The sequence below is a fragment of the Typopeltis vanoorti genome, chromosome 8 (genome assembly GCF_054136105.1).
Source record: "Typopeltis vanoorti isolate ZY-2024b chromosome 8, IOZ_Tvanoo_1.0, whole genome shotgun sequence".
NCBI lineage: Eukaryota > Metazoa > Arthropoda > Arachnida > Uropygi > Thelyphonidae > Typopeltis > Typopeltis vanoorti.
This window is the reverse complement of record NC_143556.1, coordinates 42,154,650-42,169,259: the sequence shown is the minus strand read 5'-3', so window position 1 is coordinate 42,169,259 and position 14,610 is coordinate 42,154,650. Positions and strand designations below refer to the sequence as shown.

At 35.4% G+C, this 14,610-nt stretch overlaps 1 protein-coding gene across 2 annotated transcripts in view; it reads right to left on the bottom strand.

Annotated features, from left to right (window-relative positions):
• The window catches only part of LOC150103949 (cubilin-like), a 283,125-nt gene that overhangs the window by 128,918 nt on the left and 139,597 nt on the right, over positions 1–14,610 (bottom strand). For both annotated transcript variants that reach the window (XM_090397190.1, XM_090397189.1), the window contains exon 9: positions 12,806–12,901. In XM_090397190.1, the coding sequence (XP_090253316.1) occupies positions 12,806–12,901 (96 nt within the window). The remainder of the gene's footprint in view (positions 1–12,805; positions 12,902–14,610) is intronic.

Here is a 14,610-nt window from a genome sequence, read left to right as displayed (position 1 = left end):
ATTCACTCCCCTAATTTTTTTCTCACAGCCCTTATATCTGTGGTCTCTGATCTAGTGCTTTATTTCTAACCTTTCAAATCCAATACAGTAAAACCCCGAAGTTACGTGGTAGGTGGGACTAACAAAAAGTGCGCAAGTTGGGGTTTAATTTTGCATGTAATTTATATACACAAACATACAAAATATTAGTTAATTGGGACTAAAGATTTACAAAAACACCTATATTTTTTAAGAAACAATCATAATTGTAGTTTTTCGTATATAAAAAAAAAGTTATTTCAATGTCGATGGTTTCATAAAATCTAATCGATTCGTCTGACGGCATAATGTCTTTTTCTTGTCATGCAAAATTTCTTCATGATTTTTTTTATTCCTAGCCTTATGGCTACAATTCGTTCCTCGTTAGAATCTATGTCCTCCAAAATCTGTAAACCTTGCTTAATTAAGCTGAAACTTTGTTAATTTTGCAATTGTCATGTGCTTTTCTGGTAGAACTGGATCTGAGGTTTTGATCTGTTCAGTAGTGCTCTGCTCATGCATCTCTATGAGCTCGTCGATTGTAAGCTCCTTGTTATGCGAGTCTAACAGCTCGCTGACACCTTCACTGTCGACTTCTAAATCTAATTGCCTGGCTAGGTTGACAACTTCTTCTATTGCCTCAGCAACTTAATCAGTTTCTGGCAACATTTCTGTTGCGCATTTAAAAAAGGATGGACAAAGTTTTTTTCAGACACCATTCAAGGTTTTTTGGGAAATTTCACCCCAAGAATCTCCGACAATCCTTAAGGCATCTAAAACATTGTTTGAATTCAATGATTGGGCATTTTTCACATCAGCAAGAATTCTTTCTTTATATTTTATGATTGTTCTTACTGTGGATTCCTGTAGATCGAACTTCTTTGCTAGCTCACAAATTTTCATTCCGCCTTCAAAATCCTTAATAATGTTGAGTTTTGTTTCCAAAGTCAATGTTTTTCTTTTCTTGCTAGCTGTAGAAGAATCAGACTTTGCTTCTTTTGGACGACATTATTATTTGTTATGTGATAAAATTTTTATCAAGCACATAACATTAAACAATCGCAAGGTTTGTAGACTATAAAATCGTGAATGAATGGAGACCGAGTGAAACACGTCAGTGCTTGTTCACAGCATGTGCGACACTGGCGAATGCGGCCGGTGGTGGAAATATACGACTAGTGATGAGGCGTGAAGTGGAATGGGAATATGTACATATAAGAAACCGTGTAACTCTGGATTCACATGAGTCGGGGTATTACTGTACTTAAAACTGGTTTAAACACTGTCTTGTATACTACTACTAGTTTGGTGTTTTGGCTAATTTCTCTCTTATTCCATATAAATTTATTCAGATGGCTACCCAAAATACCAGCTTTGCTTATTCTGTTGTCTATTTCCAGATTTAACCTGCCATCTTCACTAAAAATTGTGCCTAAATAGCTGAAATATTTTACTTGTTCTGCAGGATCTCCATTCAGAATTCAGCTAAACTTTTCTATGCTCCTGCCTATTTTCATAGTTTTGGTCTTTTTATGGCTGATTTTCATGTCAAATTTGTTACAGCTGTTATTCACAATTTAGTTAGTGAATCCTGGAGACTTATACCAGATATGTTAAAGAGTGCAACATCATCTGCATAAAGCAAAGATCTAATATCAGGTTTGATGCCACTTTCTTTCATAATGTGATCCATATAGATTATTATTATTATTATTATTATACAGGCACCTCTATGGAATCCGAAGACTCATTGCAGGAGACCCAATCTATCATACCTCTCCCCGAACTCATTAATAGACAAAGCACTCACAACTGACTCTGGCAACGAATTCCAATCATTCACAACTCCCCAAGCAAAAAATCTAGTCCTCACATCCCCAACTAACAACACCTTTATTCAACTTCCAGGGATCGCCTTTGTCCTGATCCCTCTAGTCAAGTACTGAAACATTTCCTCTGCATCTGTCTTATAAAATTCTTTAAGTAACTTAAATGTTTCTATCATATCCCTATTTTTCTCCTATCAACCAACCCTCCAATCTGTCCTCATAGGGAACATTCCACAGGCTACTTGGTGACTTGCCTCTGAATACTCTCCACTGCATCCTCATCCCAAAGAAACACAAGGGACCAGACGAGCACAATAATCCAGATGTGGACATATCAAAGCATTATAAGGAGGAATAACTTCCTTATTTCTACTTGTTAATGTGTTCCTCAATAGCCGAGTAATCTTATGGCCTCTTCTTATGTCTACCATAGTGTTCTTATTTTTCTATCCTTACAATTTCACCACATACCTCCCTAGCTGAATCAATGTCTTCTTCAGCGTTTGTCACTGAAACTCCAAGGTTAGGTTATCGTTTTCAATTTTAATCTTCAATAATTTTTGTATAGTTGTCTACAATTTACTTGTAAAAGCTTCTCAACTTTAATTATTTTAAAAACTTTCTTACATACTGTTCTTTTCATGTGATATCTGTTTTTATCCTGCTTAGTACTAAGTAATGGTCACTTCAAATTTCAAATCCTCTGTACACTGAGAGCATTTCTTAACTCAATAAGGTTTTTCTTATTTCTTGTGTCTTCTCTCCATGTGAACTTCTGCACATCTTTATGTTGAAAGATCATGTTAGTAATGACTAGTCCTAGTATCCTGAGCAGACGTCCATTAAATACTTACCACTATTATCAGCATTGCCCTTTTCTCCAAATTGTTTCTATATGCTTGGTGGGATTCATTTCCTGCTTTGCTGTTCAGATCTCCAACAAGGACCACTGTTTTCCATTTTCTTTATGTCAACTGCTGTTCTAATGACTTCCAAGGAAGAAGTGAAGGAATAACCATCTATGGGACTATACACACTAATAAGTTTCATTGTCCACGACCACATTTTGAAGTTTGCTCACATAACTTGAAGCTGTCTTCCAATCAAAAAGTTTATCTTCATGTATGATAATGAATGCTATCACTACTCCTCCCTTTCCTTGATCATTATTAGCTGAAAATACTTATTTAGTAATAATAAGTTATTACTAAATACTTATTATTTAGTAAGATTTCACCTGTTCTAGTCTTTTTTGTCTCAGTAATGCAAATTATGTTCATATGGTACTTATCCAATTCTTCTGCAAGTTTGATTTCCTTTCCATTAATACTTCTTATATTGATGATTTCTATCTTCGGTTATTCTGATGGATTTATTCTTCTTCTTCTAGATGTTGAGTTGGAGTTCCAGTAGCTGACTTTTCACGGTTTCCCAAGTTCCATGATGAAATCAGCAGTGGCCTTCTTTAACCAGGAAACACCCCAGCCAGCATGAAATCCCATCACATTGCACTATTGCATCATTATATGCATTTGTGGTTTAAGCCAATAGAGAGTATAATTTGTTGGCTAAGTTCCAAATTGCCAGCCCATCCTCATTCGTTCAATACCCAGCAGATAGCTATTAACAGGGTGCACCACATGAAGGTGAGGATTGGACATTAGCTCAGAAGATCCAATCAGTTCTCCTTATTCCTGAAAGGCAATGTGGAGGCCTCCTCTCAGTTATTTGGCTTTGACCCTTAAGAAGTGACACTGATGAAATCCCACATATTTATTACTGTCAAAATCTGGGATGTTTGTCAATTAAGAAAAGTTTTCCAATTATGCAATACTAAAAAAAAATTGAATATGCATAACATACATAGTAAAGAGAATATATTAATATTATACAAGAAATAACTTCTTTATTAAATACTTTAACATTTAATCAAGCCCATTTTAATCACTTAAAAAAATGAGCATAATATAAGGCACAATACAGTTCAGATTACATCATCTTTTCCAAGTAGCTTAGTTAAACTTTCTTTCCTTAATAATAAAAAATGAACAAAAAATATCAATTTCTTCTACATGATTCTTTTTTATTCTACTTTAAAAAAGGATCAAGTTTCTTCCAAATGTCCAATACTAAAAAAAAATGAGCAAAGACACAGAAATCTACAATAGTAGTACTTCTGTACCTTTGTCTTTGCATTTCTTTTCATAGACACTAAGAAAGGTAAAGTAAAAACTGCAAGTTCTCCAACAGAATATCTCCTCATAAAAATTATATTTTTCATTATAACACATCTATTAAAACATTTAAAATTGGCTGCAAAGGTTCACGTTGTTAGCAAGATATGCAGAAAATCTCCATACCTTGTTAGCAAGGTATGGAGGTTTTCTAAAATAAAGAGCCAAAGGCTTCATATCAGCAATGCAAAATTATATAAATTAAGTGGATATTAAATCCAACATGATGTTGGATTTAATATCCACTGATATGAAGCCTTTGGCTCTTTATTTTAGTAAATACTTTACCCACCGACCGGGAGTTCATCATCATCATCAACAACCATGGGTCCAATGCCTGTAGGTGTCTCTGCCATCTTGATATGATTCTTCCATTGCATTCTATTTTGTGCAAGATGACTCAGTTTGTGTATAGAGTTTCTGCACCATTTGACAATGTCATTGCCCCATTCTGTTTGGTCTTCCTCTTTTGTTCTTTCCTTCAATTATTCCAAACAGCAACGTTTTTAGTTTTCTCTCATCATTCATTCTACATATATGGCCAAATAGATGTAGTTTCCTTTTGATTATTTTCTGGATCAGGTTTTCTTTTGGTTGTATTCATCTGTAGATTTCCTCATTGTTCACTTTCTGTATCCAGCTTATTCTCAAGATCTTTCTATAGCACTTCCTCTCAAATACCAATATCTTCCTTTCAGATTCTCTCAGGAGTACCCAGGCCTCACATCCATAGAGCATGCTTCTGAAGATACAAGTTTCTACAACGTGCAGTTTAGTTTGCATCTTTATAGCTCGGCTCTTGCATATTTTGTCCATGGCTTTTAAAATAGTTGTTGCTCTGGCTATTCTAATTTTTATCTCTTCTTTGGGGTCCAAGTCATGCATCATGTGGCATCCAAAATATGTGAAGTGTTCCACATTTTCCAGTTGAAATCTGTCTATCGTAACTCTGTTCAGCAACTCCTGTTGTCCAAATATCATTGTTCTAGTTTTTTCAAAGTTGACATTTAGTCCATATATTTTTCCTTCTGTATAGTGTTTGCAATGTCTGTTCCAGCCTTGCTGCATCTTCAATCAGGAAGATGTCATCTGCAAAGCAGAGGTAGTTTATTCTCATGCCATTTGTTGAAATGCCTCCACCTTCTTCTTTAATCTATCTAGTGTTCTTCCCAGATGTGTGTGATGGTCATCTTGTCTTGTGCCTTGACTAGTGGCAAACCAATCTCCAGTCTCACCTGCTATCCTGATTTTTGCTTGTGCTTGGCTGTTTATATCTTTCAGCAGGTAGATTAATTTATTGTCCACACCATAGTATTCCAAGACAGCCCATGTTATATTTTTGTCAATATTATGAAATGCTTTCTGGAAGTCCACAAAACAGCAATATATCGTTTTGTTCTTTCTTCGAGCTTTCTCTGCTATTAGTCTTAGTGCGAGTATTTGTTGCACTGTACTTCAATCTTGTCGAAATCCGGCTTGCTCATCCGGAAGATGTGCCTCCATATGCCCCTTCAGGCTTTCTATTAGTCTTCAGTACTTTGCCAAGATGACTCATTAATGCAATAGTTCAGTAATTGGTGCATATTAAAGCACTGCCTTTCTTATGAAGAATATATATAAATTATGTGGATATTAAATCCAACATCATGTTGGATTTAATATCCACCGATATGAAGCCTTTGGCTCTTTATTTTAGTAAATACTTTACCCACCGACCGGGAGTTCGCTTATGGAAAAATACACCTCTCCGACGCTTCAAGTTCCCTACTGCTGAGTTTTTGCTCTCTTAGGTTTCTGCTTATTCTCTGACAAAAACCAATGAGTTTGAAACAGCTGTCAGACTAGTAAAACCTATCAAAATGGACCAACAGAAGGCAATATACGGGCGCCTTTAGCGTTCGTGCTTTTCCTATTGGGTTCAGCTAGGGCAACTCGTAGTATGGTGACGGTGTATTCCCGCAAGCTCACTGGTCTATTTTTGCATGAAACTTTTATATTTTCTGCACGAAACGTTTGTAGTTTCTGTATTCGGCTTTGAAATGATGTTGGATTTGACATCCGCTTAATGATTTTCTTTAAGGAATTAAAGCATCAATCTGAATTTTTCAAATGATAACAGATATGAATTCTCATTTCTTTTACCTTAATAAATGAAACAAACAATTGTTTAATTCAATTATGGAAATACATTATTCTTTTCTTATAAAAAGAAAATAAATCAACTTATTCTATTTGAACTAACTTCCATCAATTCCAACAGTAAAATTCAGTCCACAATTTTCCAAAATAGCTTAAATTAAAATTAACTTTCAGCATTTTTCTTTCAATGTGAAAGCCTCTTAAAAAAAATTCCAGATTCTTTCTAAACATCTGATTTTTTTTTTTTTTTTTTTTTTATCACTCCCACACAAGATGCAGCAAAGCATATAACAAATAAATGAGGCAGATGGAATAAAACACAACAGAGACCATAATGAATACTAATTCTGAACAATGCCAATGGAAATATCTAAAAAAGAATGCAGAAACTGACCTTCTATTAGACAGTGACTGAAGAGAGTGAGAGAGGTCAATCAATAGAAATTACTCTTCTGAATGAATCAAGAATTTTTAGAGAGGTGCACTACCCCAAATGTCAGAGCAGTATTCAAAGGTTGGGGGGTTTGAGATTTGTACAGGTAAGCAAATGAACAGAAGAGAAGTAACATCGAGAGAGAGAGAAGGATGCAAGTGTCTTGGAAGCTGAAAATGCTATGCAAGTGATAAGAAAGGCTAAAAGTAAGAGTCAGTCTGAGAAGAGAGATTTGATCTTGATCTTCACTGTTAAGTCAAAATGTAAGTGGAAAAGGATGGTGTGGAGATCAGTGTTTGAACAACACTGCAACATTTGTCATATAAGCAAGATAACTGGAGTGTGATATTGCCAGCAAAACTGTGAATAGCATTTGAGGTAAGTGAGAGAAGGTCGTTTATATAAGGAAGGAGTGGGTGATATAAGGCCTGTGGAACACCTGCATTAACAGGAAAAAAGGGAAGACTATCCCCAAATGCCTTGGAAATATCACATACAACAGCACAGGTTTCTCTAAATCTTTTCATATCATGTGTCCAAAGCTGGGTGATGATTGGCAAAATCCACACTGGTGGTCACTGATTGACAATTCTCCAGATGTTGAAGTTGACTGTTGATAACCTCCATTACTTTGGACAACACTGAGGTGAGAGCAACAGGTGCTGGTAGACAGTTATCATCCTTTTTTGGGGAGAATTTTCTATATATAAGCTTACTTCCATGTTGTAGAGTGAATATCAAGTGAGTATGCAATGTATAGAATGATAAACAGATGTTAGTTTCATCTCTTGAGTACAATTGATGGGATTTCAAAACCAGAAGCCTTTTTAGTATCAGATTGTTCAAGATTCTTCAGATGTCTTTCTGGCAGAAGGTTGTAAGAGTATGTGATGCAATGTTCCAGGTAAAGGAGATGATTTCTTTCATCACCTATGCAAGAGTTGGATGATGAGAATGCTAGGAGGTCAGTCTTATCTTCAAGTGATGTTTCAATACCATCGTTTGGCTGAGAAAGGTTGGAAGCAGATGGATAAAAGTTATGCCCAACAGCTTTTGCAAGGAACCAGAAAGCATAGCTTTCATTGACAAAGATGGCAAGTTTTCTATAATTTACACTTTCAAGTTAATTTAGCCTTTTTAATTATGGTTTTGCAAATATTGAAGGTTTCGGCATATGCTATAAATTGAGTTTTTGTATCAAGCCGTCTACAAGAACCAGTTTTCTTTTCTTGGACTGCCCTGACATACTTTTTTTTTTTTTTTTTTGAAAAAACCATAGCTTGGATATAAGGTGGGAGTTTTAAACAATGAGAAGAGAGAAAATCTCCATTCCAACTGGGATAATTTTTGAAACAAAACCACAAAAGTATCTGACCAACAAAAGGAGGAGTAAAAGTCACAATCTTCCCACTTGGCATTTGCAGTACCAAGCTACACGAGGTTACGAACAGCTAAGAGGAGGAAAAGAAGGACATTCCACTAAGTAAAACTTGATGAAATTGTGATTAGAATTACCAAGAGGAGCAGTCACCTCAGAAAAGATCCAGTGTTGGGCAAGTGGAAAGCAGTGTCAGTGATTCTGGTCAGGAGATGATTTGTTTTAAACATTACTTAAAACATATACCTTGCTTCTCTTCCAGTTTGGTCAAAACTGGAAAAAGGAAGCCAGTTAGAATTATAGACAGAAAGGCCTGGCTGGCTGAGTGGTTAGTGTATCCACTCTCCAGCCAAAAGGCTGCAGGTTCGAATCCCACCATGGGCATGGGTGTTTGTGATTGTCTGTGAAAATACTAGTAGTGGTCATGTGCAGTGGATGGCGTTGGTGTAGTTGCTATTCGTTGTGGTTGTTGGAGACAGAGTTGTAGAGTAGGTGCCCTGTGTCTACGAGTCTTTGGACTCCCTGGAGGTGTCCAAGTAATAAAAATAATAATAAATCATCAAAGATGACTTTGCTGTTATGGAATTTGGATGTCATGAAATCAAACTTCATGCTATCCAAACTTTTGAAGATGGCCAAAAAAAGGAAGATTAAAGATTAGGCATTCTCTAGCCAGTAATACTGGATTGTGCACAACTACCACCTGTTGAAGCAGAAATCAAACAGGGTATAGTTGGGATAGTTAAGATGGACTATGGTTGTTGTGGCTGAGATTTGGGGTTTAATCAAAAACATGAGATCAGATTTGAGTCTGCAAGTGATGATGTACACGTTATTTAGGTTGGCATTCATTCCACAAATGTCAGTAAAGTAAATATGGAAAAAAATTTTTGTAAGATTTTGCGAGTTTTAATTTTTTGGGAGAAATTTTTGAAGGACTTTGGTACTTAATTTAAACCATTGTAACATACTTATTTAGGTTTACTCTCATGCCAGTATTATAATGAATGAATGAAGAAAAAAGGAACAGACTCTTAGATGTTTGCCATACAGAGAACATCCAAACTAATTCTCACATCAGTTTTTTTCCCCTTTTTTATTGATGGGTCCTATGAGAGCTCTACTCCAATCATCTGGAATTCGAACTTCTGACCAGGCCCTGTGAATTATGTAGTGTAGACACTGCAAAATTTTTATATTTCCATATTTGAGCATTTCTGGTCAAACATCATCTAATCTAATTTAGCTGCCTTTACACATAATGACAGCATTTCAAATTTTTGACAGCTTATTCTATCTCAAGTATTGGTATACTCCTTGCATGCATTTATAAGGGTCAAAGCTATAAAACTGAGAGGAAACCTCCACATAGCCTTTAAAGGAATGCAGAGAACCAATAAGGGCTTCTGACCTAATGTTCAATCCTCACCTTCTTGTGGTACACCCTGTTGGGTATCTACTTCGATAATGAATGAATGAAGATGAGCTGGCAATTTGGGATTTAACTGAGCAAATTGTATTCTTATTGGTTAAACCAAAATAAAAAATGATGGTACGACATGACAAAATTTCATGCCAGCTGGGGAATCACCCGGTTAAACAAGGCCCCGTTGTTTTCGCCAGGGAACCAGGGCAAACAGCGAAAAGTCAGCTACTGGAACAAATCTGAAAACACACCCCAACTCAACATCACCAGAGTTAAAGATCAGTACTATCAACATAAGAAGCCTGAATGGCAAAGAAATGGAGCTAGCTGAGAAATTAGATAAGTACCAGATCGACATAATAGGGATGACTGAAACAAAAAAGAAAAACTAGTGAGGTCTTTCTGAGCAATAAATACAAAACGTTATATTCAGGCAATGACTATCAAGGAAAAGAAGGAGAAGCCATGATATTCAACAGAAAATATGAGGCTAATCTTCTTGAATGGCAGACAGTCTCAAGTAGAGTGATGTGGGCAAATATCAGAATAGGAAACTGGACAATGAGACTTATTTGTGCCTATGATCCCACAGAAGGTTCTACTAAGGTAGAGAATTAGAGGAATTTCTTGATGCTTCAGAAAAAGCAACTGACACAATGAAAAAGGAAAGGTTGGTCCTTGTTGGAGATCTAAATAGCAGAGCAGGAAATGATTGTCAGACATACAAAAATATTTTGGGAAATTTGGAAAAAAAAGATCAAAGCAAATAATAATGGCAAATACCTGTTGGATTTCTGCTCAGGACAACTGGTAATTACTAACACCATGTTCCAACATAAATAATATCCTTAATTATTATAGAGGAATATAATAATATAGAAGAAGAAGAAAAGTCTCATTGACTATGTTATTGTTGATAATGATGTTTTCTCCTTGGTGCAGGACACCAGAGTGTACAGAGGATTTGAAATTGGAAGTGATCACTATTTAGTCTTGAGCAAGATAAAATTGAATTTCATATTGAAAAGAATAACATGTAAGAAAGTTTTAAAGAGAATAAAAGTTGAGTAGCTCTGAGATGTGAACTGTAGACTAAAATACACAAAGATTATTTGTGTATTTTAGAGGTTGTCTGAGAGGATAGAAAAATCAGAACTCCATGGTGGACACAGGAAGTTAGAGGCAGCGAAGGAAAAGAAGAAAGCATATCAAACGTTCCTGGCAAATAAGTCAGTTTGTGCTCTTAGAGAATATAGAGACAAATGTAAGAAAGCTAAACACTGTGAAAACTAGCTAAACAAAAGTCATGGAAGGACTTTGGCAAGAACATAGAAAATAAATATCAAGAAGTGGTAAGATATTCTGGAGGTTGCTGAAGAAGCTTAGAAATGGAGGAAAGAGTGCTGTAAAAGGAGTTAGAGATAACAAAGGTGACAAGAAAACAGGAGAAAAAGATACCCTTGAAGTATTGAATAATTACTTCAAAAAATTGCTAAATGAAACAAAAAGTGATAGCACAGTGGTAAAAAGCACTCGACAAGCATACAGTCAGGAATATATATCCATACTTGAAGTAGAAAAAACTATCAAAATCTTGAAATGTGGAAAGGTAGCAGGAGTAGATGATATGTGACTAGAAATGCTGAAGTATGGCGGTATAAAAGTCTTACAGTGGCTGCACTGCATAGTTCAGAAAGCCTGGACAGAGGGACGAATTCCCGATGATTGGAGTAGAGCTCTCATAGCACGCATATATAAAAAGGGAAATAAAACTGAATGTGAGAATTATAGAGGTATTTCCCTATTGAGTGTTCCTGGCAAGATCTATGCAAGTATACTTGAGAAACAGTTGAGAATTGTGGAAGAAAAGCTTGGTGAAGAACAAGCTGGATTCAGGCCAAATAGCGGATGTCAGGATCAGATTTTCACTTTACGGCAAATAGTTGAGAAATCATGGGAATATAACAAAGATTTATATTTAAGTTTTGTCGATCTGGAAAAGGCATATGACAAAGGTGCGAAGGGAGAAGCTATTCAATATGCTACAGTTATATTGTGTCAATGGAGCATTATATCAAGCAATACTTAGTCCTTATTTGAGTTGTAAGTCAGCAGTTAGAATTGAAGTAAAGGAAGATGGTTTAATGTTAAATCTGGTGGCAGATAAGGATGTACATTATCCCCTCTGTTATTATCTATATGGATCACATTATGAAGGAAAGTGGTATTAAACATGATATCTAAATTGGAGATGTTAATGTGAGTTCTTTGATGCATGCAGATGAATGTTATACTTCTAAATAAATCCGCTACAAGATTCCCTAACTAAAGTGAATAACTGTTGTAATAGATATGGTATGAAGGTCAGCACTAAAAAGACAAAGACAATGAAAACAGGCAGAAACATTGAAAATATCAACTGCATTGTGAATGGAGAACCCATAGAACAAGTAAAACATTTCAGCTACTTAGGCACGATTTTTAGTGAAGATGGTAAATTAAATATGGAAATAGATAATAGAGTGAACAAAGCTGGTATGATAGGAAGTCAATTCAATAAATTCATATGGAATAACAGAAAAATTAGTCAGAACATTAAATTAGCTGTATACAAGATGGTGTTCAATTTGAACAAATGAAGTTTATGGATCTGAGAGCTGGGTCAGTAGTAAATCACTTGATCAAAGACTAGAGACTGCAGATATGAGAGTGTGGTAGTACCTGAGATAGATTAGAGGCGTGAACAGATGGCATCAATGGCAATATCATATTAAAAATGAGGATATTAGAAAGGAACATGACATTGTCAGCATCCAGGAATTCATTAGCTGAGCTAATCTAAGGTTGTATGGTCACTTAAACAGAATGGGCGAGGAAAGATTAGCAAAAGTGTTCTCTGCAGGTTGGCAGGAAAACAACCCAGACGAAGACCAAGATATAGGTGGATTGATACTATATAAAGTTCCTTAGATGATAGAAATATAAGATCTGATAATGTTGGAGTCTTGACAAGTAACAGACTAATTTGGAAGAAAATTGTGGATAGGAAGTTAGTGATGATGTAAATTTTTCATGTAGTACTATCATATCCTATACACCCCTTGAGGGTACATGGCAGGAATTTGATGATGATGCATGCATGCATTTCTCTTGAAAATTTTCTACTAGAGTTCTGTCATGTCATATGTAAAGGTGATGCGATATACAATGCACAGTTTATTCTTTTAGAAATAAAAGTTATAATTACACAAATGCAATTATATAAAGTAATGTAGGGTATCAATAACAGATTCAGATAGCTTAACCCAGAATCTATGGATAACAAAATTTAAAAATACAGCTTCTTACCATATGCTGTAACAGTTGCATTAAATTTAAATATTTTATAGTTGGATGGATTAGATGATATCCACAAGAAGTTGCGAGATGATCTGACATACTGCTCTGAAAGAAAGTAAAATGCTATCATTATTATCAAACACCTTTTGTGGGTGATATGTACATTAAAAAAAAAAGTACTAATCATTACTCTGTTCAATTTCCTAATTTTAACTATTATGCAAATAGTTCCGGAAACAGAATTAAGCTTGATTGTATTGATTAAATCAAATAATCATATGTATTTACAAGACATTTGATTATAACATTTATGAAAATTCTATGTTCGATAGGCAATCAACACCACTGTAATTTAATTACAATCTGTAGAAGCTCCTCCACATCTCAGATGTAATAATTTTTTTTTTTCCCCATGTCAAAAGTGCAGTGGAATTGTAAACTATTATAAATAAGTGCATACTTAATCTTCATTAAAGAATTTTTTTATTTTCTTCTGTGTGAAAACACTAGGACTAGACCAGGTTTAATATAAGTACTAGATTTTTATTCCACTTGATAAGGTTGCATGTTTCAAAATACCTCCTTGAAATTCCAGATGTAACTGTTGTAAGCAATATAGACCCCTCTTAGTCTTCTGCCAATTTGTTGTGATGAATGCTAGATCCAATTTTTTTTTTTTCAGATATTACCACATGTGCAATAAATTTTGCAAACTTTTTTTTAAGAGAGAACATAACAGATGGGTATAAAAATATAGAGACCTCGTGTAGTGAAGGCTAACTTTACATATTCTTATAAAGCTTATTTGACATGCTGAATATATGGAAGAGCTGTAAATATGGTACATAAAAAATTAGAGCTGAATATATGGTGGATTTTACAGTCTAATTGTCTTGACTGTTTGAGACTTCCCTGGGAAGCTGCTGTGGAATGCATTTTTCTGTAAAAATAAACTTTCAACATCTTTCTCTAAATCCAGAGTAATTTAATAAAAAAAGGTGGCAAACCTTTTGGCAGCTTCTATAGGTAATGATGACCTTGCTACTGCTTCTGCCTGGTATCTCCAACTCTGGGCCTGACTCCCACTGAAGAGACCTCAATAAAGGTCGAAACTAGTCTGGGTAGTGGCCAATCCCTTAATGCATAACAGTATACATATCCATAAGGAGATGTGTTTTGCATTATGGGAGATACCGGGATAGGAGTGTTGGTAGCTTGCTCCACCTTTGCTATGAGTTGCCTGGTGTTGTACTACTTACCCAGGTAAGATAGTACAACACTATATTCAGTCCTGAAGATATTTTCAGGTGCAAACTTTGTTTGCTCTCACTGGGATAAAGGATTAAACTAAATTTATTATACTGTTTTAATAGGGTTATACTGAAGAACTCTTTGTTCGTTCTGCTTTTCACCACTGATTGAAATGAATCTCCTATGACACATGGTTATGCCTGCTTTCTGTGCTGGGATGTAGTATCTCCAGGTTACTAATTTCCCCATAGAGACAGCACATGTAAGTTTCTTCTTATCGGAGACTAGAAGGAGAACATCCATAAATGGGAAGGATAGAATTAGAAGACAACAGGTCTTCTAATTCTACAGCAAATGTAGATTGTTTAAGCAATCCAGAAATTATTTCAATTGTTCCTTAGATACTGGCTACAAAAAATAGCATCAACGCACCAGAGCCAAATACTCTGTCTTATCTGGAAATTCTTTAAAGCAGTGTTTTATTAAACTGTTCCACGGAGTCCTAAGTTTCCACAAAAATTTGTAGGGGTTCCCCAGAATATACAGACATTTATAAATTATAT